At 55.2% G+C, this 25,241-nt stretch overlaps 1 protein-coding gene and 2 long non-coding RNA genes across 4 annotated transcripts in view; all 3 read left to right on the top strand.

Annotated features, from left to right (window-relative positions):
* KIAA0319L (KIAA0319 like) overlaps window positions 1–10,491 on the top strand; it is a 30,749-nt gene extending 20,258 nt beyond the window's left edge. Inside the window, exons 12-21 of the mRNA XM_066564678.1 lie at window positions 71–203; window positions 1,033–1,181; window positions 1,484–1,635; window positions 1,810–1,948; window positions 2,262–2,421; window positions 4,534–4,676; window positions 5,644–5,766; window positions 6,280–6,370; window positions 6,726–6,817; window positions 8,765–10,491. Of these exons, the coding sequence (XP_066420775.1) occupies window positions 71–203; window positions 1,033–1,181; window positions 1,484–1,635; window positions 1,810–1,948; window positions 2,262–2,421; window positions 4,534–4,676; window positions 5,644–5,766; window positions 6,280–6,370; window positions 6,726–6,817; window positions 8,765–8,952 (1,370 nt within the window). The 3' untranslated portion in view covers window positions 8,953–10,491. The remainder of the gene's footprint in view (window positions 1–70; window positions 204–1,032; window positions 1,182–1,483; window positions 1,636–1,809; window positions 1,949–2,261; window positions 2,422–4,533; window positions 4,677–5,643; window positions 5,767–6,279; window positions 6,371–6,725; window positions 6,818–8,764) is intronic.
* Window positions 10,492–18,798: 8,307 nt separating this feature from the next.
* LOC136565985 (uncharacterized) lies at window positions 18,799–20,893 on the top strand. The gene is made up of 6 exons (XR_010784944.1): window positions 18,799–18,907; window positions 19,142–19,197; window positions 19,447–19,506; window positions 19,803–19,865; window positions 20,309–20,399; window positions 20,665–20,893. It is a non-coding gene; the product is annotated as an uncharacterized lncRNA (long non-coding RNA).
* Window positions 20,894–22,432: 1,539 nt separating this feature from the next.
* Window positions 22,433–24,187, top strand: LOC136565986 (uncharacterized). 2 transcript variants are annotated; one of them, XR_010784946.1, is made up of 5 exons: window positions 22,433–22,485; window positions 22,747–22,802; window positions 23,056–23,130; window positions 23,430–23,495; window positions 23,939–24,187. It is a non-coding gene; the product is annotated as an uncharacterized lncRNA (long non-coding RNA). The 2 variants fall into 2 exon arrangements; XR_010784945.1 differs by having other exon boundaries at window positions 22,455–22,589.
* The last annotated feature ends 1,054 nt before the right edge of the window (window positions 24,188–25,241 follow it).

Below are 25,241 nucleotides of genomic sequence, written 5' to 3'. Positions count from 1 at the left end.
AATCTTATTGGTGGTGTTTTAAGCTTCACCTTTGTGGTGTGTGTGTGAAAAATCCTGCATTCTTTTCCAGAGAACAACAAGCCCCCAAAGGCAGATGCTGGTCCAGATAAAGAATTGACTCTTCCTGTGGACAGCACCACTCTAGATGGCAGCAAGAGCTCAGATGACCAGAAGATAGTCTTCTATCTTTGGGAAAAAACACGGTGTGTATCACCTTCCATGTTCTTGTGTATCCAAATCTTTCATTTAAAACACCCCCACACCTCTCTGGTGTTCAGTCATGGTCACATGGGGCCTGACAAGCTTTGCCTGAATAAGACAAGGATTTATATTTGATTGGAAAGAAGGGGGGTTTTCTTTGAGCATGAGAAATAGCTTTGCCTTCATCTCTAGGCCTGGCTCCCACTCTGAGCATGGTGTGGCTCAGCTGTGTTTCCATTCACAGCAATGGAGCTTGGGTCTCATGGAGAGACTGACCCTTGTGCTCAACAACAGCAGGGCCTCCTAACTTGATGCTTTTGCAGTTTGTTTAAAGGAGGCAGAGTTCTCTTCAACTCTAAATTCCCTGAAATGCTTTAGGGAATTCAGGAAAAAGCCTATTAGCAACTTCCAGTAGCTTTTTCTGTTTGTTAATGCAATGTCTGTGCAAAGCCTTAGAAATGAAGGACTGTTATTGCTTTGCACCTTTTTTTTTTTTTACAAAATTGGCTCATTGTGCAGTTCACAAGCCAAGTTGCTGAAAGTACCACTATTTGTAAACACCACCTAAGTGCTGTTATCAGTGTTCCTCTGGTTTAAAATTAACCAATGCATTAACCTGCCAGAAATTATACTTTTTGTTCTGGATTCTGCACTTATTCTTTAGATTATCTTGCTGTAACTGGAGAACATAATTTTAATTTTTATAATGGCCTATTATTTCCAGGCTCCTGTTTGGAGCGAGGTTACCTCCAGTGCTCTGTGCAAAGTTCAAACTTATCAAAACCCCTGAAAAAGGCCCAAAACTAACCAAACCCCTTGTGTCTTGGTTAGGGGTCCAGATGGTGTGAAGCTGGAGAATGCCAACAGCAGCATTGCCACTGTCACAGGCCTCCAGGTTGGGACATATGAGTTCACTCTGACAGTGAAAGATGAGAGGAACCTGCAGAGCCAAAGCTCCGTCAACGTCATCGTCAAGGAAGGTACGTCCAGCCATGAGCAGAGCTGCTCAGTCGCTGGTTATCTCTGAGCAGTTCAGCAAAACCTGTGTTCAGAGACACAACAGAAGTAAGGAATGGAGGGAGACAATGTGGAGAGCACTGAAGTGGCCTTGAGATTTGCCCTTTTCTGGAGGAGTGGTATTTTCAGCTTAATCCTGCAGCATTTCCCTTCTCTTCCCTGGGGTTAGACTGGGATTTCTGGAGTACACTGGAGATCTAATGCAGTAATTTTTAATTGGGCATTACAAGATCTTTCTCCAAGTGTTTTCTCTCTGTTTATTTAGAGATAAACAAGCCACCTGTTGCAAAGATTGCTGGTAATGTTGTCATCACCTTGCCCACAAACACAGCAGAGTTGGATGGATCAAAGTCCTCTGATGATAAAGGGATTGTCAGCTACTTGTGGACCCGAGATGAGGGGAGCCCTGCAGCTGGGGTGAGCTTTCTTTTGTAAAGGATCACAAAAATCAGTGCAAGGTAGTGTTGACAGCTCCTGAGGAAATACAAAGCTCCTTGTTGGGCTGTTACTCTGTCATATCCTGAAATATGACAATACATGGTGCTGCTTTGATCCTTTGTTTCCTCATACTTACTTTGTTCTGCCTTCCAGGAAGTCTTAAATAATTCAGACCATCATCCTGTCCTCCTCCTGTCCAATCTGGTAGAAGGGACCTACACATTTCACCTCAGAGTAACAGATGCCAAAGGAGAGAGTGATGTGGAAAGGACCACGGTGGAGGTCAAACCTGGTGAGTCTGAGTTTTGTGCCGTACCACATTTGCCTGCAGCCCTCTGGATACAGCACACTGGGATTAAAATGTGTCATCTAGTCTAGTTTAGAACTGTAAATGTCAAAAGTTTTGGGGGATGTGGTTGTGTTTTCCTGTGGTTTTTGAGGGCTGACTCTCACTGCTTCTGTTACCTTGTGTCCCTTCCCACAGTGCCACTCTGTAGTTCCGTGTTCAAATCAGAAACATCCTAGAAAGATAACTAAAAACCTGCCTTGTGCCCAGGCTGCTAAATAGAAACTCTAAAGATCTGTACAATCTACATTCTGTCTAGATCCTAGGAAAAATAACCTGGTGGAGATGATCCTGGATGTGAACGTGAGCCAGCTGACGGAGCGGCAGAAGGGGATGTTCATCCGGCAGATTGGGGTGCTGCTGGGCGTCCTCGACTCCGACATCACCGTGCAAAAGATCCAGCCATACACTGAACAAAGGTGGGGGTTCATCTGGGAGGGTACACAGCAAGGAATTGCTTGAGGGTTTGGAAAATCAAGGCCTTTTGGAAAGCAGATTGGATCGCTGGGACATGTGGAGTTGTTAACATTGATATTCCTGCTCGCATCAGAGGTGCCAAGCAGGTCTTGAGTATCTTTCCCCTCTGGGGATGGTGCATTGCCCTTGAAAACTGCTGCTGCTGGTGTATTTTCACCTCAAACCTGTAAAATAAGAACAAATCTGATTTGTTTTTTGAAAATTGTGGAGACTCTGTAAAGGGATGTTCTGCAGCTGGAAAAGTAACAGAGTTTGGTGGAGGAGTTTGCTGAAACACTTAGAACACACCAGAGTGTGTAACAATCCCCTTCACCTTCATGCCAGATTGGTAGCTCATACAATCACAGACTGGATTGGGTAGGAAGAGACCTTAAGGATCATCCAGTTCCAACCACACAGCCCCAGACAGGGAACATCTTCCACTAATTCTGCAGAAGCTTTATTGGCTACACAACTGCTTCAACCTAATGTATAAAAAAATGTTGAAAGCCAATGTAATTTCTGTTTGAAGAGATAGAAAAGCTTAATTTTGATTGCTAATTGGCTTACAGAAAACTGCATTTATCCTAAACACATGGAAGTTGACTGCTGATCAGGGCTGTAGGTCAGGGTGGTATTGCCTACCTGGAGAGTGGCAACAAGCCATGAGTGGAAATCTGTTGAAATAAGTGCAATATTGCACTTAGTTTTTATTAAAAGGGGAGTAGTTTTAAAGTACCTAAAGCACTGAAGAAGATTTAAGGGACATGCTTAAAGTCCTGCAGCAAGTCAGCAATAAATCTGCTGTTACTTTACACCTAGCTGAGTGCTCTGATGTATCGATTCCTTTGTGTCCACATGGCCTGCTGTAGCAGGAAAATCAGAATTCATTGTCCATGCAAACCTAGAGAGCTGAGAACAGAGGAGCCAGCACTTTCTGTTGTAACTGTAGCTCTCTGTCTCTGCCATGAGCAAACCAGTCGCCCCTGAGTAAGGCAAGTAAGGGATTCTTGTCATTAATGCTTCATCTGTTTATGTGTTCAAGCAGACAAAAGAGTGGGAAGTGTTATAAAGGAGCAGAGATTGTTTCCTGACAGATGGCTTTAAGATCCCATTTTTGCTTCCACTGTCAAAGTAACTTGTGCTGTTAAAAAAGAGCTTTTTCCTCTGACTGTTGGTTTGTTCTTTTTCACATACTCTGAGGGTTTCACTGATATGCCATTGACTCATGAGCTCACTAGTGATAATAAATCCCAAACATTCATGCATCCTTTTGTGAGTCTAAAGGATCCACAGGGCTCTGCAAGGTGAGCAAGCCATGAGGAACAAGTTCTTCTATCATAAAGTTAATGCAGTAAAGCTGCAGAATACAGAATCCTTCACACCTGGGTTGTTTTTGGGCTACAGCACTTGGTGCATTTAAACTCAGCTTTGCAAAGACTGTAAACTTCCACTCTCTGGTGTTGGAGCTCTGTGCTCTGAGCGTGTAAATGGACCCCCAAGTTTCAGGGTAGTAAACTCTCAGGATCCCACAAAGAGGAGGGAAGGAGGGAGGGAAGGAGGGAAGGAGGGAAGGAGGGAAGGAGGGAAGGAGGGAAGGAGGGAAGGAGGGAAGGAAGGAAGGAAGGAAGGAAGGAAGGAAGGAAGGAAGGAAGGAAGGAAGGAAGGAAGGAAGGAAGGAAGGAAGGAAGGAAGGAAGGAAGGAAGGAAGGAAGGAAGGAAGGAAGGAAGGAAGGAAGGAAGGAAGGAAGGAAGGAAGGAAGGAGAGAGTATGAAAACAGCAAGACCTTAAAGTCTGGGGATTTGATGCTTTGCATGAACATGCAAAGATCTGCTTGATGTGCAAATTCGAGTGCAGCCATAGCTTGGAAAACATGAATGGATCAGATATTCTGAAGGGTTTTCTACTGTAAGACCAAGTCTGCCATTACTGCTTTCAAACAGAGCCAGAAGTCTGGTCTTCAAATAAATTTGGGATTCTGAGTAAGTCCCTCTAATGACAGACTGGAGAGTGTGCTCTCCACCTAATGTTTGGAGAAGCAGCAGGTAATTAATAATTTTTGCCTCTCTTCCAGCACGAAGATGGTGTTCTTTGTGCAGAACCAGCCTCCCCATCAGATATTCAAAGGACGAGACGTGGCCTGGACGCTGAAGAACGAACTGAGGAAACAACAGTCAGACTTCCTTATCTTCCGGGCACTGGAGATTAACACAGTCAGTAAGTGAGAGTCTCTTGGGATAGACTGAACATCTTTTACCTTCCTTTCAGCTGCCTGACAGAAATAAGGGTGTTAAAACCACCCACATGCCCACACACACTCACTGCAGGAGCTTTCATGTTAATAAATGGGAAACAGAAAATAAGTCTATTAGACTATTCACTAATTGCTTATTTACCAATTAATTCTGTCTATTCACTATTCAACTTCTTATAAATAATTACTTGCAGTGTTGCTGTGAAGATAAGAGTTCACAAAACCAAAAGCAGATTGATACTTATGAAACTAAAATACAGTATTAATGGACTATAGCCACTGAAATCAGTGTCATCCTGAAAACAATAAACTGCACATCTTGGTAGCTGTGAACCCACTCATTTCCTATGCAGCACAAACATCAGTCTGCAGGAAATGTTCCCCTTCTATCATTATTTTACATCTTTACATTAGCACTGCTTTTCTTTTATGAGATCCATCCTGTGAGGATCATTTGCTGATCAGTTAGAGATTTGAAACTAGAATTGTGTAAAGTAATTATTTTCATTACTTCCTGATTTTACCATTTTGTGGCCTTCAGAGCCATTTTTCAGTTCTGTTTGGTGCCTCCAAAGGATCTGTTTGTTTCTTGTCTGTCTCACAGTCGGGGTTTGAATTGGAAAATCAAAACTTTGTTTAAAAACATTTACTTGACTAATATACAAATTCCATAACTTGTATATCAAAATGAGGATTTATTAGGCAAAATATATGTTGCTGGTGAAGTGGGATGTTTCAGTTTGGCAGGAAGCCCAGGTGCTTACTTTGCACTTCTCACCTCTTGTGATTACGGCTGAGCTATGAATGAGCTACAGAGGGGCCACATTCAGATCAGAGCCTGCAGGAGGGGTTGGCTGGATTGAACTATTTTGTCCCATTTTTGCCTCACCTGTGAGTCATTTAGTTCACCTTGCTGGTTTTGGCCCCCAGCCTGTCAGCTGAACTGCTCCGAGCACGGGCGCTGTGACTCCTTCACCAAGCGCTGCGTGTGTGACCCCTTCTGGATGGAGAATTTCCTCAGGGTGCAGATGGGGGACGGCGAAAGCAACTGCGGTACGTGACCCCCCCGGGGCGGGCACCTTGGCAGAGAAACCCCTGCTTGGAACCCAGGCTGGGCACATGCCAGGCACCTGCTGTCTCCCTGTTGTTCTGATGAGATGCTGACACCAGCACACAGACCCTTGTCTCACCTCTGGGCAGATGTTTGACAGGGGAGTGAGCTCCCTTCACAGCCTCCCAGTGGACACTCACTAAAGTTGAGTCTATTCCGGGTGTATAAAGCACAGCTCTCTTCTGTCATCTCTGTCCTGCCACAGGAGAGCAAATTGTATAAACCAGCACACAGTGAACACTGCCCAGCAGGTCCACACACTGGATCCCCTAGGGGATCTGGTGGTGCTGCCTGTGGGGAATGCCAGCCTCTAATTCTGCAAAGAGGAATGCCAGCCTCTAATTCTGCAAAGAGGCAGGCCTTGCCTTTTCTTTCCCAAAGCCAGTCCCCTAAAATCTGCACTGTCAGTTGTACGAGGTGCCAAAATGTGTTTATCTCTGGGGTTTTGCTTGCAGAGTGGAGTGTGCTGTATGTGATCATTGCATCTTTTGTCATCGTGGTTGCCTTTGGAATCTTGTCGTGGATGGTGATCTGCTGCTGCAAGAGGTGGGACTGAGACCAAACCCCTGCTGTATCCAGGTTTCACAGCCAAGTGTCTGCAGTAGGAGGTTAAAGATTCAATCCCATTGTCCCAGCAGGTCATCTGCTGAGCCTTGGGATGCTGGGTTTTCTCACTTAAGTGTTTCAAGTTAAATGTTGAAGTTCCACAACTCTGAGTTATATTAAGAAGGAAAATTTGGATTAACCTATAAATGTGCAACTGAGCAACATTTTAATGTTTCGCTTTGTAATATGAACATAGTCCTAAATAGCAAGTGATTTAGCTTTGAAGCTCAGAGTTGTTTTTCTTCTGGCTCTTTTAGAAATGGACTGTTCCTTAATTCCTTTTTCTCCCCTTTAGACGGAAAGGAAAATCCAAAAGAAAAAGTAAATACAAGATTTTGGATGCAACGGATCAAGAAAGCCTGGAGTTAAAACCAAATCCCAAAGCAGGTAAAACATGAGAGGGAAGAGCTCAGCACTTCCAGAGTGCTGACTGGGGACTCTTCTTTGGTAGACTTAAAATAACAGTGAAGCAAACGTGGTGTAGGGACTGACAGAGGGGTCTCAGAAGATCTGAGAGCTTGTCTCAGATCTGTATATGGGGTATTTAGTAAAGTCATCTAACTTGTAGGTTTGGAAATTGGGGCTGAAAACTGGCCTGGTCCTGGTGTCTCCACTTGGTACCTCAGAAGTAGGAAGTGGATGAATTAAGCTATGCAGAACAGTCTGACTCAGAAAGCCCAAAATTGGGTCTTGACTGTAACTTCTCCTGCTCTGAAGTTTTTCCCTGGGTTCTGGTAGTTCCCTTCCTGCCAATATGCAATTCTTTGGTCATTCTCTACAGCAAAGCAGGGATTCAGTGGAACTAAACATTACACTGAACTGATCAACACCTGAGAACAACCTCAAAATACTTGTGTATTGGAGAGTTTGAGGTTTATTTCTGCTCTGCTACTCACCCACCACAAACAACTGGTTCATCAACTTATTTATTCTTGCTCCTGTGCATAACAGGCTGTGAAATTTTCACATTTTAGCTCATCCTCTAGTTTTCCAGTAAGCAGGTGCATTTCAGAGGGAGCTCCATGAATTCCTCAGTGCTCCATGTGGCTACAGGTCCATTGGCCCATTCCAGAAGGACAGGATTTGTCTTCAGTGTTCTTAGCCAGCATTTCCCTGCCTGCATTGCTGACCTGAGAGTGCTTGTCAGTGCTTTGCAAAGATCAGGGAGTTATTTGAGGCTGGAGTGGTTTTATCTGATACATGAACCAAGCCATGGCCACCTGCTGACTGACCAGGAAAAGAGGGAAGTGTTGGGAAGGATGTGCCAAGTACAGCCCTGCTGAAAGCCAGGCAGCTCTGCAGCTGCTGAGTGTGTGTTTCATGTCAGAGTGTGTCCTGGTTTTGTTTAGAGAAGGAGATGTGTTAACTGTGCATGGAAAAGAGTCCCTGATCCTTGTTTGCTAGCAGAAAATGACTGCTCATCCTGGTATTATCCCCCTTAATGGTGTTCCAGCAAAGTGAGCAGTGCCCAAGAGCAGCATGGAGGGCATTGCAGTGACAGACTGATCAGCTGTTCCTCTGAGGACCAGGCTGTCCCAACTGCTCAAACACAGATACCCTTGCAGGAAACCTGGGTGTGTTTCCCTCCCTCAGCACCCAACTCTGCTTTAATCTGACCATCTGTCACCTCAGAGCCCACTGTGCAATAAATGTGCTAAATGTGCCTCACCATTTGCTCTCTGGTAACTAAACTCATCTTGCTGTTTCTGAGGCTGGTTGCTGACTGAAGTCTTTTTCCCTGCTAGATATGTCCAGGGAGCTTTCTGCTAAGAGAGGAAATGTTGCATTTCTCCATTAAGGAAAAGCTAAATTTAAATATTTCCTCTGCTGACAATATCAGTAAATGTCTCTCTCCCGTCCTTGTGCATTAATCTAAATTCATCCTGCTAATTTCTCTCTTCCCTTGCAGGCAGGAGTAGCAGAGAGGAGAGTAGGGAGAGGGTAGTGAGATGGCAGAGATCTCCCTCACACACCTACATATTCTCTTACTCCAGTTGTGAGCCCTCCAAGCATTTTCTAGGCAATGCCCCGAGCAAGGTCAGGGAGACAGAGCTCCCACGTGTGCTCACATCCCCTTCTGGTCACATCATTGCCTTCCTGTCTGCTTGTTGTGCTTTGTGCTGTCTTGGAGTGTTGTTGTGACCTCTGACATGCCAGAGTGAGACAGGATCACTTTGGCTTCAGCATCACAGGGAATAAGAGACACACAGAGGAAGGTCAGATTCTGCTGCCTCTTAGACGTGATCGGAAAAGGAGACTTAGAGGGGATGGAGCAAGGTGAGGTCCTCACCGGTGTTAAAAGCTTTTCTAACCTGGGAATGTTTCCCCTTCAAGGTGGCAGACAGAAAGCCCAAGTCCTCAACACGAGCCTGATGCACTCAGAGTCTGAGCTGGACAGTGATGAAGCCATCTTCACATGGCCTGACCGGGAAAAAGGGAAACTGCTCCGCAGCCAGAACGGCTCCTTGCGCAACGGCCAGCTGAGCCTCAAAGGCAAGAGCCAGAGGGAGGAAATCCTATAGCCCCCCTTGGACAGCCTTGGCTGGAGCTCAGCAGGGAAGGCCAATCCCATCCCTGTCCTACCACGGCCTTTGGAGGCCACTTTGACCAGGACAACGCTGCTAACTCGTTTCACAGAAAATAACTTTGGTTTTCTGGGTTTCTTTTCATTCGGTTAAAACTGGTTGTACTTGAATTTGAACTTCAAGGGAAATCAAAGGGAGGAGAAGGCAACTGTGAACCCCCAGGAGAAGAGTCAGAAAAGGATGGAGCTGGCATCTGGAGACGGCAGGACAGAACCACTTGGAGCAACTGTGAATGTGCAGGACCCTCCTAAGCCACCTCAGAGTGCAGTGGAGGGAGCACCTGTGGACTTCAGCTCACTTGCCTTGGAGCTCCTTGGAGAAGGAAAGTCAAGTCCTTGAGCTGTGCTCTGAGCTCCCTTCAGGCTCCCATAGCCTACCACAGGCTACTTGTGCTGTCCAACAACTTTCTTCTCCTTTACTCTCACCTTCCCTAATGGTTTGAGCACTATTTTAATGTAGACTTGTCCTTTCACATGCACTTGGCTGCTGTTGGAGTGTAGAGGAGGGGGAATGTAAACACTCTGGCAGTTTGCAGGTAGGAGAGGGGTTTGTGGCTGTTCCAAATCACTGTCAGGCTGCTCTCATGATGGGTGTTGGGACTTGGTGCCTGTTCATGTGTGAAAAGCTGACCTGTGGTTACTGCCCAGGCTGGGAGACCCCCTCCTGCAGCAAAGTCCTGCTTGGTACCAGAGCTGGGGACACACACACCCACCTTTGGTACCTGTGTCCAACGTCTGGCTTCATTCCAAAGCTGTGACATGTTCTGTGGCCCCAGCACCTTCTGTTGGTCACCAGGCCGTCCATGAGGCTGGACATTACCCATATCTCAGTTATGGAACACTATGTACTGTGGTTTTTTGGTTTGGTTTTGTTTTTTTTTTCCCTTAAAATTTGCACATCCCAGGTGATGGGGATTGGTGTCTGCAGTCCCCAGCTGGCTGCTCCTTCAGGCTGGCAGCTCACTGGCCCTGTGCTGTTGTGGCTGCAGAGCCCTGTGTGCTCCTATTGCAGTGTCAAGAGCACACTGATGTCCTTTTGTGGTGGAAAAGGGAACTCTGGGTGCCCAGGAGTGGTGGGCAGTGCCAGCAGCACGTGGCACAGCGTGTCACTGTGTCCCTGCTGCCTGAGCCCAAGGGCAGGCAGGGGGGTCCTTTCCCATTCCCACTCCCTTTTCTCACTGTGCTGCTGTCGTGAGTTGCACCCTGTCCTCGGACAGAGCTCAGCCTCGTGCTGGCATGAAGGATGCCACTGCTTCTCTGGGGATGGGTGGGCAGTTCATTGCCTTTCTTTGTGTTTAATTTAAAAACTGGAAACTGGTTTCATTGGCTTTTTTTTTTCTTCTTCTTATTGAGCTATGAAAGCCAAAAGGCTTTAAGTTCCTCAGTTGTATTTATATTGCTGCACTACTGATTTGTGTTGAGCTAGATGAAGATTAAACACTATTGAACGTGAGGGGATGTTCCCTCACTGAATGTAGTCATGGCTGCTGCTGAGTTTGTTTTTTGGGCAATCAGCTGTTCCTCAGGCCCAGCTCTTGCAGCTCTCCCCATGCTGAGGCTGTGGCATTTGCTGGCGTCACAGCACGGGCCACCCTCTGCCTCTTGTCTGGCACACAGCTGGGGCTTGGCTCAGGCTTCCCCTCCCTGGAGGCTCCTGCACCTTCCAAACCCACCCAGGACCACACACAGGGAGGGCTGACCCTGGGAGGCTCCTCAGAGGGCACAGCCCAGTGCTGGCTGTCCCATGGCCCCACACTTAACTCTTGGGTGACACCACCCTCATGTGCCTCGTTTGGATGTAAGTGAGCAAACTGTGGGAACAGGAGGGTTTGGAGCTGCAGGGATTGAGCAGGTGTGCCCTGAGGCTGCAGCTGTGGGAGCACTTTGTGCTGGGAGAGGGGAGCTGTTGGGCTCTGCTGAGTTCTGGTCATTGTGGGATTGTGCTTTTGGAGCCCCTCTCTCCTGCCCAGCCCAGGGAGGGCCCCCAGCAGCAGGTGGGGGCTCAGGCACTGCAGGGGTCAGAGCCCTTCTCAACAGCCCCAGGGTGGGCTTTCAGTGAGCCTGGCTGCTTGTTACAGGAGAGGGAATTACAGTCAGTGCAGCTGTTACCTCCAACACCTTTGTTCAGCTGCAGTTGTTTCCTTCATCCCTGTGTTTCACTGTGGGGTCACAGCCCTTCAGGTGGGGGTGCTGTACTGAGGGGCTGCACCCCAACCCAGGTTTGGGCTTTGGGGAGAGCTTTGGCCTTCCCTCTGTGCCCAGTGGGCTCATAGTCACTTGCCATCTCTGAGTGCAGGTTTGTGACAGCACAGCACAAGCTCACATTAGATTCCTGGCTCCCATTAGTATTCCCCGGCTGTGCAGCCTCTTCCCCCTCCACATGTTCACCCTCAGTGCCACCAAGGCTTTGGGAATGGGGACAGGCTCTGCACCCCAGCTTTGGGGGGCACAAGGATGTGTGGAGCTGACAGAGGTGAGGAGACCCCCGGGCTGAAGGTGGGAACTCCTGGCCCGAGGTGGGAGCAGGACGGGCTGTCTGCTGCAGTGCCCCAGGAGCACAGCCCTCCCCAGGTGAGTGCACAGAGCCTCCCTGGGGTTCTGGAATTCCTTTCCCTGCTCTCCTCCTCTCCCAGTGTCACTAATTTTGCCGCTGGTTTGTTACCCGAGCGCCGTGAGCGTGACCTTGCTCAGGAAGGTTTCTGCATTGCTATGCTTTATGATTTCACAATTAGACACTGGCTACAAGTTGCCCACGTGTGGAAGTTAAAGGCTGAGACATCTGTCAGATGAACCAGCACCTTCACTCAGTTTTATTTCCTTTAGCATATTCAAGTGCTGGTGAAGATGTTTGAGGCAGATTCTATAGTTTTTAAATAGTTTGCTCTTAAATCTTTTCCACATCCTACTGCATAGCTGGGGGTGCCCAACCTGTCTGCACTTTGGTTAATGATGTTTGGGGATTCCAGTGTTACTTGGGTCAAGACTAAAAGTCTTTTTTTTTTTTTAAACAAAATGCTTCTTGCACGTGGGAAGATGTTTCTTGCAAATGGGAAGATGTTTTACTTCTTTGTCCAGTTTCAGCTGTGGGACAGTTCTCACCTAAGACTGGATTTCACAGGAAAGCAAAGCAGCAGCTGCCCCACACCTGGATAGCAGCACCTCCTCATGCAGCAGAGAAACATTGATTAGTTAGTGGAGTCCTTGAGGGAGGTGACTGTGGCCACCCAGCTCTTGCTGGGGCTGCCTGTGTAGGGAGCACACTTTAGCACATGGCAGCCAGGAGGGACCCGATGGACACAGATGTTTTGGAGAGGGGAGGAGATTCACCTTCAGAGCTGTCCTTCTGTCCATGCAGAGTTCACGTGGTCTGCGGGGTGGGCTGGAGCCTCTGAGTTCACGTCCCTCAATGTCACCTAAGGACAGAGGAAGCCGGATCTGCTGAGCTCCCAACTTGGCTCTGCTTGGTGGGTGGGGAGAGCTTAGAGCAGCCCTGGGCAGTGCCTGAAGGGGAGATTGGGGTTTCTCACTGCCCTGAGGGCAAAGAGCTGCTCCTGCCTCTGGCAGTGTTTGGCCTGTGTCACATCCCCAGGGGGGGATCAGGGCCTGGGCTGCAGCCTCTGAGCATCTGCAGTCTGTGAAATGGGTTTTATTGCTGGAATTTCACAGCTCAAGAAACTGAGGCAGTTGTGGCCAAGGCAGCAGCTCGAGGGCTCTCCCACCACGCCTGTCCCGGTGTTTTGGTGGCTCAGCAGCCCGGGGAAGCCCCGCAGTCCCTCGGGTGCCGGGATTTGGCCAAGGCCAGGCGCCTGTCGGACTGTGACGGAGCCGGGGAGGTCGGGGCTGCAGCCACAGCTGCACCACTTTGTGCCTCCCTAAGCAGCACCGTGGCTACAAAGAGTTAAAAAAACCCAAAAAGCTCTTTCCGGAGCCAGAGGAACCCGGTTTTTCCTGTCTTTGTACTCATCCTGCTGCATGTGCTGTCCTTGCTCCGACCGTGTGGATTTGGCGCTGCTCCCCAGCGCATTCCTGTCATTAGGATTCCCTGGATTGCTGCTGCTTCCCTTCTTCCAGCCGGGCTCTCCCTGACAGCAGCTCCCACACCTCGCCCGGGTCTCCCGTAGCCACGGGGGGGACACAGTAACGATTGTCCCTGTGCCGAGGGTGTGGGCACACTGCAGGGTGCTGGTGGCTCCCTGGGAGCTGGGGACACATTGTGGCACCCTGCAGAGGTGCCAGAGATGCCACAGTATGTCACCTCCACCACCGGCTGCGGGAGATGCCCCCGGGGCTGTTCCGGAGCCGGGCAGGAGCGTTGGTCACGGCCCTGAGAGAGGCCGGGATTTGCGGGGGCTCAGCTGGAGGACTGACCCTGTGCCGGCCATGTCCCAGTGGGAACTGGTGGCCCCATCACAGCTCCATCACAGCCCACCTGGTCCCCACCACCAGCACCCCTCACGTCCCTCCTGACCGGGCACAGGGCCAGCGTCACTCCCCGGGGGTTGTTAGAGGCATTTTGGGGCGAGCGTGGCTGGCTCGGAGCAGGAGCTGCCGAGCATCCCTGCCCCTGCCGCCGCTCTCCCGCTGCTCCTCCTGCTGAGGCAGAGCCCCGAGGGGCATCGGGGGCGATGCGGCTGCTGCGGTGGAGGCCCGCGGGCACCGTCACCCTCCGTCCGTCGGTCCAGGCGGGGCCCCGTGCTCCGAGTGAGTCCGTCTTTCCATTGTTCAAACAATCTCTTTTCCACACGCGGTGCCAAAGGCTCCCCGCTCGCTCCCGCACGCGCCAGTATATTTAGCTGCCTCTAAGCCTCTACCTTTCCTTATATAGGAGAGGCCAAACGAATTTCTCACTCTCATTATTAATAGCCTGAGAGGAGCTCTTAGGAGGCTGCCAAAAATAGCAGGCAAACAGAGCGCACCCGGGGTGGGGAGGGTGTCGTGGCAGGCAGGGAGCCGCCGGGACCGCCGCGGGAGGGATGCCACGCTGCTGGCCCTGGCTTTTCCCTTTGGGAACCACGCTAAGGTGTCTCCCAGCGTCCTGCCCCGGGCAGGGGGTCCCCCTTGCCCTGCCAGCTCTCTGCAGGTAGGACAGGTGGGGCTCCGGGTGGGCAGAGCAGCCCTGTACCCCCGGAGTTGGCAGCTGGGGATGCTGGAACAACCGCCCCGTGGTTGGGGACGCCCCAGGTGGGTGGCCTGGGGCAACCCAGGGATCTCCATCCCCACGGGGTGCCCTGGCCATGGGAATCTCGTGTGGCTGAGGTGGTGACAGGTTTTACCCTTCTGTGCACTCCACGAGCTCCGTTTTGCCCTCGAGCTGCCCTGGGCTGCTGCTGGGCCCAGTGGTGTGTGCCGGCTCCCCCACGACATGGCTTGGGACCCCCGAGGGCACCCGAGGGATGTGGGGCAGGTGGCAGAGCTGGCCGGCTGTCTGCGTGCTGGTGGCAGCCCTGGCTGTCTCTGTCCGGGAAGGAGAGGGTTTCTCAGCAGAGATCACCCAGAATCGGGCACATGTGCCGAGACACCGGGACCAGGATGGGGAGAGCGAGGTGGGAGCTTTGGGGTGCCCAGCGAGCGAAGGGTCTTCAACTGCACCCGTAGATGTTGCATCCCCGGTAGGGTCTGCCTTAAATCCCTCCCTCCTCCCTCCCTCCCTGGCGAGGAACTTCTCCCGCTGAACTGGAGGATGCTGCAAGCTCCTGCGGACGAGCCGGAGGAGTCCTGTGGCAAAGTCAAGGCGAGCAGAGAAGCAGCGTGCTCGTGCCGGGTGTCACCGCAGCTCGCTGCCGCCAGCCCAGCCTGCTGCGGCCGCTGTCACCTCCAGCACCGTGAGTGGCCTTGCGGGCGGGAGGTGCGGGGTCTGCGGGGGGCAGCGGGGCTTTCCCCGCCGCCAAGGTTTAACCTTCAGCGAGCCCGGCCGGTGCTGAGCCCGCCGGGGCCGGGGATGCTCCTGCTGCGGGCGCCGGCAGCGGCTCGGCGTGGGCGGGGAGGGGACGCCCTGGGGAGGGGGACACCGCAGCCCCCCCTGCTTGGGGCCAGCCCGGGTGCAGGCGGAGGAGCGGGGGTGGCAGCAAGTCCCTGTGTGGCTGGGGGGACAGTGGGCCCCCCCCGGCAGGTCCCGGCTGCAGAGGGGTCCTGGGTGGTGAATGCTCGGGCTCTGCGGGCAGCACCCGGCCCTGCTGCCCGCGGGGGTCCCCCCGCAGCGGGGCGGGTCGCCCCCTCCCCAGGGAGCCGAGGCGACCTCCGCCACGCAAAGTGGGGACACCCCGCGCCTGCGGGATAGGGTGGGAAACCCAACTTCTGGGCACCTCGGCATCGCGTTTCGGACTGGCACGGAGGGAAGCGCTGACCACCACGGCCGGGTGCACCAGGGTCATGCGCCCACCGCCCCGACACGGGCAGTGCCGGGCGACGGGACGGCAGGACGGGACCCGCGGTGCTCCCCCGGGCACCCTGTGCCAGCGCTCCCCTTGCGCCCACCTCCCTCCTGCTTGCTGGGCCTCTTGGTGTTTTATAAGACACTCAGCAGCTGCTGCAGTGGGTTTGCCGGGGACGGATGAGTTGGGGGAAGCCGGCTGGGGGGGCAGCGCTGGATGAGAAAACTTGGAAAGGCCCCTGCGGGGCAGCGGCTGCAGAGCTCGGCCAGGGACGCGGCGCTGGCGGAGCCGGGGGGGAAAAAAAGACTCTTCCTTTTATAGCCAAGCCGGGGTTGTTGGGTGCCTGCGGACGCGTGGGTGCCACTACGGCCGGCCCCGGCAGCCCCCGGCTCCTCCGCCTCCCCCTGCAAAGCCGCCTGGTGCCCTCAAACCACCCCGCCCGGGCAAGGAGCTGCTCTTGGGGCACGTAGAGAGCACGGGGGGCTGCCCTGGCCGGGGACTCAGAGCCGCTCTGCGGGCATGGAGAATTCCTGGAAGAGGGTCTGCTCCAGGCCACAGCTCCCTGGTGGGTTTCGGCTCGGGGTTTACAGCAGCGCTGGGGCTGGGGAGGGCTCGGGGATGCCGTCGGTGGTGGGGGGCACGCCCAGGGCTGCAGAGGGGTTGGTGGTGATGACAGGGAATGTCTGGGCACAGAGAGGGCAGTGAGGTAGAACCGGTCTGTGGAACAGGGCAGGGGCAAGGAGGGGAGGTGGGAGCAGGCAGGGGGGGCCCGGGCTGGAGCAGGGGACACAGCGAGGTGCCCCGGATGCAGTGAGGATCCCCTGGAGCTGGTGCAGCCCTCCAAGGTCACTGGGAGAGCCCAGCTGAGGGCTGTGGGAGCAGTGCCACGGGCTGGGGCTGCGTGGGCCACTCGGGCTGGGGTGTCTCTAATTCCCAGCACTGGGAGGCTGCCCAAGGTCAGCCGAGGTGACTGGAGATGAACTCGGCTGCGATGTGAGAGCCCTGGCTCTGTGGTTTCAGGGTGAGTGGGTTCAGCCCTGAGCTTTTGACTCCCACTGCAGCCTGACAGTGCTGGCAGTGCCTGGGAGCCCGGCACTGCTGCAGCAAATCCTCAGGGCAGCATGGCACTGCTCTGCAGGGCCGGCAGAGCCCCGGGGCTGGACTGGGTGCATCTCTGCAGCCCCGGGCTCAGGACACCCACTGTGTTTGATTTGGGGTGGTTCAGGGCTGCTGGTGCTGCCAGACACGCTGTGCCCACTGCTCCTGCTGGGCTGGACCCTTGTCTTGGCTCCTGGGAGCCGTGTCTGGGATCCTCAGGGCTGCATCCCTGGGGAGCAGCCATGGGGGAGCTCCTGGGCTGCTGCCAGAGCATCCTGGCTGTGTCATGCTGTGCCTCACAGCAATGGTTGGTGTCTTGGGGGGCCACTGAGCCGTGACTCTGCTGCCTGTGGCTGCTGTGAGCTGGGCTGGTGACGTGAGGCTGGACTTGGCCCCCGGGGGCTCCTTGCAGGGAGCTGTGGTGTGTGTGGCCATGGCTCCTGGTGCTGAGTCACGGCCACGCCACGTCCAGCTAGCCCCTCCTGCCCACAGCCAGGCCCCCATGTACCTCTCACCCCCTGTCCTGAGAGGTGCCAGCCCTGGGAACCCCAGAACACACCCTGTACCTGCCATTGTCCCATTCCAACTTCAGATTTAGGGCTGGGAAGGTCACTGAAGTCAGGGCGCGTCCCCTCTGTCACCCTGCCATGGCTAGGACCTTCCCATTTACCAGGCAGATGGGTTTTGATCCCATGATACTGTAGTTAACAGCTATGTGTGCTGGGCATGGGAGGCCCCCACAGTCCCTCAGACTGTCAAGACTCTGAGTTCTCAGCTGCATCCCTCCTCCCATGGGCAAAGGCACCTCCGGCATTCCCAGTTCGAGCTGTTGGGTGGGGAGAGGGTGAGAAAGCCCTGAGTCCTGTGTCCTTCTCCTGGTCCTGCAAACGAGATGGGCAGGGCCATGGGGGTGTGGGACGTGGGTGCCCACCTACACTGACTTTATGTGCATCAGCCTGAAACACTGCTCTGGCACATGGACAGATATGGGGATGTGGAGTTTGTGGGTGATGGGGGATGCAGGGGGGCAGGGGAATGAGTTGGTGCATCCTGGCCCAGCAGCAGCAGCAGCAGCAGAGGGAACCCCTGCCAAGCCAAGAGCCAGGGCCAAGGAGGATTCCCCTGTGGAAATGGCTGCAAGCACAGGCACCCACCCCTGCCACCCATCCGTGCTGGCCCGTGTGGGCTCACAGGACACGGCCCTTGGCTGTGCCGCCATCTCCTCGCAGGTGCAGCTCCACAGGTGCCCCCACAGCCCAAACCACTGAGCCTCAGCTGCATCCCGGAGCATCCTGGCACCCTCAAAGGGCAGCCAAAATCCCCCAAAACACCAACCTGAACACTCTGCAGCCCCCCAGGGGCTCTGGGTCCGAGGCACACATGGGTTGGCCTTGGCTCCAAACACGAGGAGCTGTGGGATGGCTGCAGGCACAGGGGCCACCTGGGCAGTGCCTCCACCTCGGCTGCACTGGGCACAGGCTGAGGATGGGACTGGGGGTGGGCAGGAGGTGTCCCCAAAGCCCCTGCCCAGTCTCGGGTTTCACCATGGCCACGGGCTCCTTCCAGGACCTCACTGGGGCTGGGGGACACGGCCGGCAGAGGGACAGCCCCGTGCCCCGCGGCCCCAGCCCCGCGGCGCCCGCCTCTCCCTCCCAACCCTACATACTTCTTCATATGCCCATATGGAGCCGGCCGGTGCTATGGAATGTTAAGAAGTATGTATTTTTGGGCTGGGACCCCCACGCCGGGAGCCCCCATCTCCAGCAACGACCAGACGGAGCCTCCGGAGAGACGATGCGTCCCTGGGGCTGGTAAAAAGGAACCAGATCAACTTGCAACTGGATTTGGTCCCCTTCAACCAGCTGCAGCGGCGCATGAGCCACGGCACCCGCTGGCCCTGAGCGCTGCCGCCGTGCAGCCCCGAGCGGGCTCGGGCTGAGGAGTGGCTGCAGGGAGCGGGACAAACGGGGGTGCAGAGAGGGGTTTCTGCTGTTTTTTGAGGATGCCCTGTGGGGAGGAGGCAGAGCGGCTTCAGCTCGGCCCTCCAGACTGCTGTCGGTGCTCGTCGGAGCCGCGGAGTTTCATCGGTCCCAAACCTGCTGGGGAAAGGCCCCGTGAAGCCGCAGGAGCCCTGGCACAGCCCGAGCAGCCCCAGCCCGGCGCGTCCTTCCCCCGCAGCTCCCGTCCGAGGCCTTCGGGGCCAAAGGGCTCCCTGAGGGGACAGCCCAGGGTGCGACCCCGAGGACGGGAGAGCCCCAGTCCTGCTCTAGCAGAGACAGCACCATCAGGAGTTAACCAGAAAGCGAAACTTCAGAACTTCGCGGAAATCAGCTGACACACAACTGCCGTGCCTGGGGGGAGCTTTTCCGAACGCCGTTGGCCCCTCAGAGCGTAAACAAGACTTTGGTGTCGCGGAGTGTCGCGGTGGGTGTTTGGGGACAGCAGCCTCGCTGATGCGGTGGCAGGAACGGGGGCTGCTCACCTCGCTGTGCCGGCGGAGCAGCCGGGGCTGGGGAAAGAGGGGGGGGTCTCTTCTTGTGAGGGGAGGGCCGGGGTCTGCTGGGTGGGAGAGGGGCGGCTGGGGGCGATCGTGCCGGGCAGCAAAGCCCCGCTGACCCCACCTGCCGGCCACGCAAAAAAATCTTCTTGCTTCCCAAGGGACCGGGATTAGAGCAGCCTCACTGCAGCTCTCGCTCCTGTCGCGCTGCCCATGAGTAAGTTGGGTGGCCCGGGGGGTGGGGGGCCCGGACCTTGGCGTGGGACAGATCGAGGGGGGCACAGGGACCCTGGGGTTCGCCCCTTCTCCCCTCTCCTCCCGGGCGTCTGCAGGGCTGAAGGAGGGCGGTGCTGGGAGAGCTGCTGCTGCCTCTGGGACCCTGCCCTGCCCGGCGCAGGGCACGGGGCTCCAGCTGAGAGGGGCTTTAGTGCCCACATACCCGCCCATTTGTCATTTTCTTTTTTAGGCTTTCTTCCAGTTGCCGTGACATACTTCGCGGTACTGGTCATAGGCGCTGCAATTTTGGGTGAGAATATGGCACGGGATGAGCAGCGTTTCGGTTCTCTTGTGGCGCTGCTGAGCGGGAGGGGACAGCTCTGGGCGCTGTCTGGAATTCTGCCTGGAGTTCTGCCTGTCCCCGCTGCTGCAGCCCTGCACGCTGCTCCTCTCCCGGTGCCCAGGGCTGTCCCCGTCCCTGCAGCCCCAGCCCTCGCTCCCCGCTCTGCTCCCTGGGTGCTTTTGGGGAGGCCGGTTCTGGTGCAGGTGGCAGGGGGAGATGTGGCTCACAGAGAGCACCCTAACACTGCTCTGCCCTCCCTGCAGCAGCCGCAATGAATCAGGCCGTGGACGCTGCTGGGAATGCTGGGGGTGCACGTGGTGATCCTGGTGAGTGGGGAGGGCAGGGGGGCTGGGCTGTGCTGGGTGGAACATGGGGTTGTGCCCTGGGCTTACTCTGAAGGCAAAGCAGCTCTCAAAGCCATCCCTGGTCTGAATGTGCCCAAACTGTGGGAAAGGGATCCATCCCAATGTGGTGGGAAAAGCCAGGACCCGCTGGGGTAGGGTTGGGGCTGAGGGCATTGGGGCTGTGCAGGCAGGTGACTGCTCTGTGGCAAGAACTGCTGTGCCCACTGGCAGCAGTGGTCAGAGGTGGAAATGGAGAGAGAAAGGGGCTGGGTGTGCTCATGGAGCAGAGCTGACTGCAGGCCAACTCTCTGGCACAGACTGGGGAGACTCTTGCTGGAGAGACATTGTTGGCTGTCCCTGCCTCGTGCTTGTCCATCAGCAGACAGCCTCGATGCTTCTGGGACCTGATAGTCATGTTTTTATAGGGGGGAAACAAAAGGCCAGCCCCCGAGGCTACAGCCAACGCCATGCTGTCCAGAAGAAGAAAGCCTGATCACCATGGACAGTGAACAGAAGGTGATTTCCTTCCTTCCAGGCCGCCTGCTTCATGTCTTCCCACCAGCATGAACTAGCATGCCCCCACTGACCAGCAGCTGCCCCTTTAACAGATTTGGGTGGCCTTGAGCAGTAAATGATTTTGAAAGCTTTAATAAAAGTGCATTTCTGGTGTGGGTGTGTGTGGTGGTGCCTGGTGTGTGTCGTGGCTCAGGTTCCTGCCTCATGCTTGTCCCTCAGCAGGCAGCATCGATGCTCCTGGAACATCACACTTCTGTCTTTGCAGGGGCTGCATAAATGGCCTGACTCTGCCCTCTGAGCAGCAGCTGATCGCATCTGGAACAGATCTGCTCCCTGTGTTCAATGCAAGGGAGCAAAAGCAAGATCCCTTCCTTCCAAGCACACGGATTCGTCTTCAAATGGCTGGTGCTGGAAAGTCCGATCCCTCCCACAGCCTCTGCTTTCAATGATTTGGAATTAAGCAGTAAATAAGCAATAAATGCACAGTGCTGGCATGTCTGCATTGTGGTACTTGGGTGTGCATTGTGGCTCAGGTTCCTGCCCTGCAGCTGGGGATGTGCTCCAGGAAGGGATTGCACAGGCAGGGTTTGCAGCCTTGCTCCCCGTCCCCCTGCACAGCCACTCTGTTTGATTTGGGGTGGTTCAGGGCTGCTGGTGCTGCCAGACACGCTGTGCCCACTGCTCCTGCTGGGCTGGGCCCTTGTCTTGGCTCCTGGGAGCCGTGTCTGTGATCCTCAGGGCCACATCCCTGGGGAGCAGCCATGGGGGAGCGCCTGGGCTGCTGGCAGAGCATCCTGGGGGGAGCATGGCTGTGGTGGCAGCCACCGTGGTGGCTCACAGCAAGGGTTGGTGTCTCACAGCAAGGGTTGGTGTCTCACAGCAAGGGTTGGTGGCTCACAGCAATGCTTGGTGGCTCACAGCAATGGTTGATGGCTCAGGGGTGGCACTGAGCAGTGACTCTGCTGCCTGTGGCTGCTGTGAGCAGGGCCAGAGATGTGAGGCTGGATTTGGCACTCAGGGGCTCCTTGTAGGGACCTGTGGCCATTGTGGCCACAGCTCCTGGTGCTGAATCGCTGCAAAAGAGGTGGGCAGGGGCATGGGGGTGTGGGAAGTGGGTGCTGCCCTACACTGGCCCAGCTACTCCAACCTTCAACCTCTGCTCTGACAAATGGACAGGGACATGTGGAGGGTGTCCTGTGGAGTGCAGGGTGGCAGGGGAATGAGTTGGTGCATCCTGGCCCAGAGCAGCAGCAGCAGCCACAATGACCCCTGCCAAGCCAAGAGCTTGGGCTGAAGGGGATTCCCCTCTGGAAGTGGTTCCAAGCACAGGCACCCACCCCTGCCACCCATCCGTGCTGGCCCGTGTGGGCTCACAGGACACGGCCCTTGGCTGTGCCGCCATCTCCTCGCAGGTGCAGCTCCACAGGTGCCCCCACAGCCCAAACCACTGAGCCTCAGCTGCATCCCGGAGCATCCTGGCACCCTCAAAGGGCAGCCAAAATCCCCCAAAACACCAACCTGAACACTCTGCAGCCCCCCAGGGGCTCTGGGTCCGAGGCACACATGGGTTGGCCTTGGCTCCAAACACGAGGAGCTGTGGGATGGCTGCAGGCACAGGGGCCACCTGGGCAGTGCCTCCACCTCGGCTGCACTGGGCACAGGCTGAGGATGGGACTGGGGGTGGGCAGGAGGTGTCCCCAAAGCCCCTGCCCAGTCTCGGGTTTCACCATGGCCACGGGCTCCTTCCAGGACCTCACTGGGGCTGGGGGACACGGCGGGCAGAGGGACAGCCCCGTGCCCCGCGGCGCCCGCCTCTCCCTCCCAACCCTACATTTTTCTTCATGTGCCCACATGTGCGACCCCGAGGACGGGAGAGCCTCACTCCTGCTCTAGCACAGGCAGCAACACCAAGAGTTAAACTGAGATTAAAACTGAGAGAGTTGTTTAAGAACTTCTCGGAAATCAGTTGACTCAGACCTGCCTTTCCTGCCGGATGGGGCGAGGGTGGGTCTATTGATTTTCGGCTGCCATTGGCCCCCTCAGAGCACAAAAGACACACCAGAGGTTGAGGTGCCGCCGTCCCGCGGTGGGTGTTTGGGGACAGCAGCCTTTCTCTGAGGAGGGGACAGTAACGGGGGCTGCTCCCCTCGCTGTGCCGGCGGAGCAGGCACTGATCCCTGGGACGGGAAGGTTCGCGTGCATGGCCTTGGGGGTCTCTTCTTGTGAGGGGAGGGGCCGGGGGCTCTTGAGTGGGAGAGGGGCGGCTGGGGGCGATCGTGCCGGGCAGCAAAGCCCCGCTGATCCCACCTGCTGCCTGTGCAGAGGAATCTTCTTCTTGCTTCCCAAGGGACCGGGATTAGAGCAGCCTCATCGCAGCTCTCGCTCCCGCCGGGCCCACCATGCGTAAGTTGGGTGTCTCGTGGGCTCTGGGACACGGGACCTGCAGTGGGACAGCCCAGAGAGGGGGGGCACAGGGACCCTGGGGTTCGCCCCTTCTCCCCTCTCCTCCCGGGTCTCTGCAGGGCTGAAGGAGGGCGGCGCTGGGAGAGCTGCTGCTGCCTCTGGGACCCTGCCCTGCCCGGCGCAGGGCACGGGGCTCCAGCTGAGAGGGGCTTTACTGCCCACACTGCTGCCCTTTTGTCATTTTCCTTCTTAGTTCCTGTTCCAGTCATCCTTGAAATTTTAAAGGTCGTTGGATTAGTTGTAGTCATGGCAGGAATTACAATTATAGGTGAGAGTCTGGCATGGGATAAGCAGCGTTTCGGTTCTCTTGTGGCGCTGCTGAGAGGGAGGGGACAGCTCTGAGCGCTCTCTGGAATTCTGCCTGGAGTTCTGCCTGTCCCCGCTGCTGCAGCCCTGCACGCTGCTCCTCTCCTGGTGCCCAGGGCTGTCCCCGTCCCTGCAGCCCCAGCCCTCGCTCCCCGCTCTGCTCCCTGGGTGCTTCTGGGGAGGCCGGTTCAGGTGCAGGTGGCAGAGGGAGATGTGGCTCACAGAGAGCACCCTAACACTGCTCTGTCCTCCCTGGAACAGCGATATACAAAGACAAGATAATCCTCAATATAAAGAAGGGATCTTTTTCCTTCCATTTTCAAGCTGGTGAGTGGAGAGGGCAGGGGGGCTGGGCTGTGCTGGGTGGAACATGGGGTTGTACCCAGGGCTTACTCTGAAGGCAAAGCAGCCCATTAACCCCTCAATGGTCTGAATGTACCCAAACTGTGGGAAAGGGATCCATCCCAATGTGGTGGGAAAAGCCAGGACCCGCTGGGGTAGGGTTGGGGCTGAGGGCATTGGGGCTGTGCAGGCAGGTGACTGCTCTGTGGCAAGAACTGCTGTGCCCACTGGCAGCAGTGGTCAGAGGTGGAAATGGAGAGCAGAAAGGGGCTGGGTGTGCTCATGGAGCAGAGCTGACTGCAGGCCAACTCTCTGGCACAGACTGGGGAGACTCTTGCTGGAGAGACATTGTTGGCTGTCCCTGCCTCGTGCTTGTCCATCAGCAGGCAGCCTCGATGCTTCTGGGACAGACACTCCTGTCTTTATAGGGGGGAAACATAAGGACTGACTCTGCCCTGCAAGCAGCAGCAGGCATCATGCTGTCCATTGGAAGAACTCCTGGTGCCCACTGCCAGCGAACAGAAGGTGATTTCCTTCCTTCCAATTGGCTTCATTCATGTGTTCCCACTACTGGAACTGGAAAGCCCACAGAGACCCCCAGCTGCCCCTTCAAAAATTTTGGATTGCCTTAAGCAATAAATGCTTTTAAAACCTTTAATAAAAGTGCATCACTGGTGTGTGTGTGTGTGTGTGGTGTTTCTTGGTGTGCGTTTTGGCTCAGGTTCCTGCCCTGCAGCTGGGGATGTGCTGTGCTCCAGAAGGCATTGCACAGGCAGGGTTTGCAGCCTTGCTCCCTGTCCCCCTGCACAGCCAGGGGCTGCTCCCACTGCAGCCTGACAGTGCTGGCAGTGCCTGGGAGCCCGGCACTGCTGCAGCAAATCCTCAGGGCAGCATGGCACTGCTCTGCAGGGCCGGCAGAGCCCCGGGGCTGGACTGGGTGCATCTCTGCAGCCCCGGGTTCAGGACACCCACTGTGTTTGATTTGGGGTGGTTCAGGGCTGCTGGTGCTGCCAGACACGCTGTGCCCACTGCTCCTGCTGGGCTGGGCCCTTGTCTTGGCTCCTGGGAGCCGTGTCTGGGATCCTCAGGGCTGCATCCCTGGGGAGCAGCCATGGGGGAGCTCCTGGGCTGCTGCCAGAGCATCCTGCATCCTGTGAGCATCGAGCCACTCCCCGACCTGCTGCTGCTCACTCCCACTTTTTGTCTCTGGCTTGCTCTCTTTCTCTCTCCCTCCACTCCTTTTCCATTTTTCTTTCTCCTTCTCTACCTTTTCTAACACTTTTTACCAGGGTAACTTTTTTTGTTTGGTTTTTTTTTTTTTGCATTATCAATAAACAGGTTTCAGATACAATGTTGTCTCAGTTGACTTAATTTCATTCCAGACCATCTATTTTTAAAAGAATTCCCTGCAGTTCCCCACAGTGAAAAGCCACAGGCTCCCTGCAGGGACAACCCTAAGGTCCAATGTCCTGGAGATGGGGGAGTCCCAGCCCCACTCCAGCAGAGACGCCAGTATCAAGAGTTGATTAGAACGAAACTGAAACTCAGTGATTGCGCAATTTCCCGTACATTACCTGTCCTGACATTCCCTGTTGGGATCCTTCCTGCTGCCCTTTGACCCTCAGAGCACAGGAGACACAGGACAGGTTGGTGGTGTGGGGTGCTGTGCTCCCACAGTGGATGTTTGGGGACAGCACCCCCTTTCTCTGTGTAGGGGGGCAATAATGGGGG

The sequence above is a fragment of the Molothrus aeneus genome, chromosome 23, assembly GCF_037042795.1.
Source record: "Molothrus aeneus isolate 106 chromosome 23, BPBGC_Maene_1.0, whole genome shotgun sequence".
NCBI lineage: Eukaryota > Metazoa > Chordata > Aves > Passeriformes > Icteridae > Molothrus > Molothrus aeneus.
This window is presented reverse-complemented; position numbering and strand designations above follow the sequence as displayed.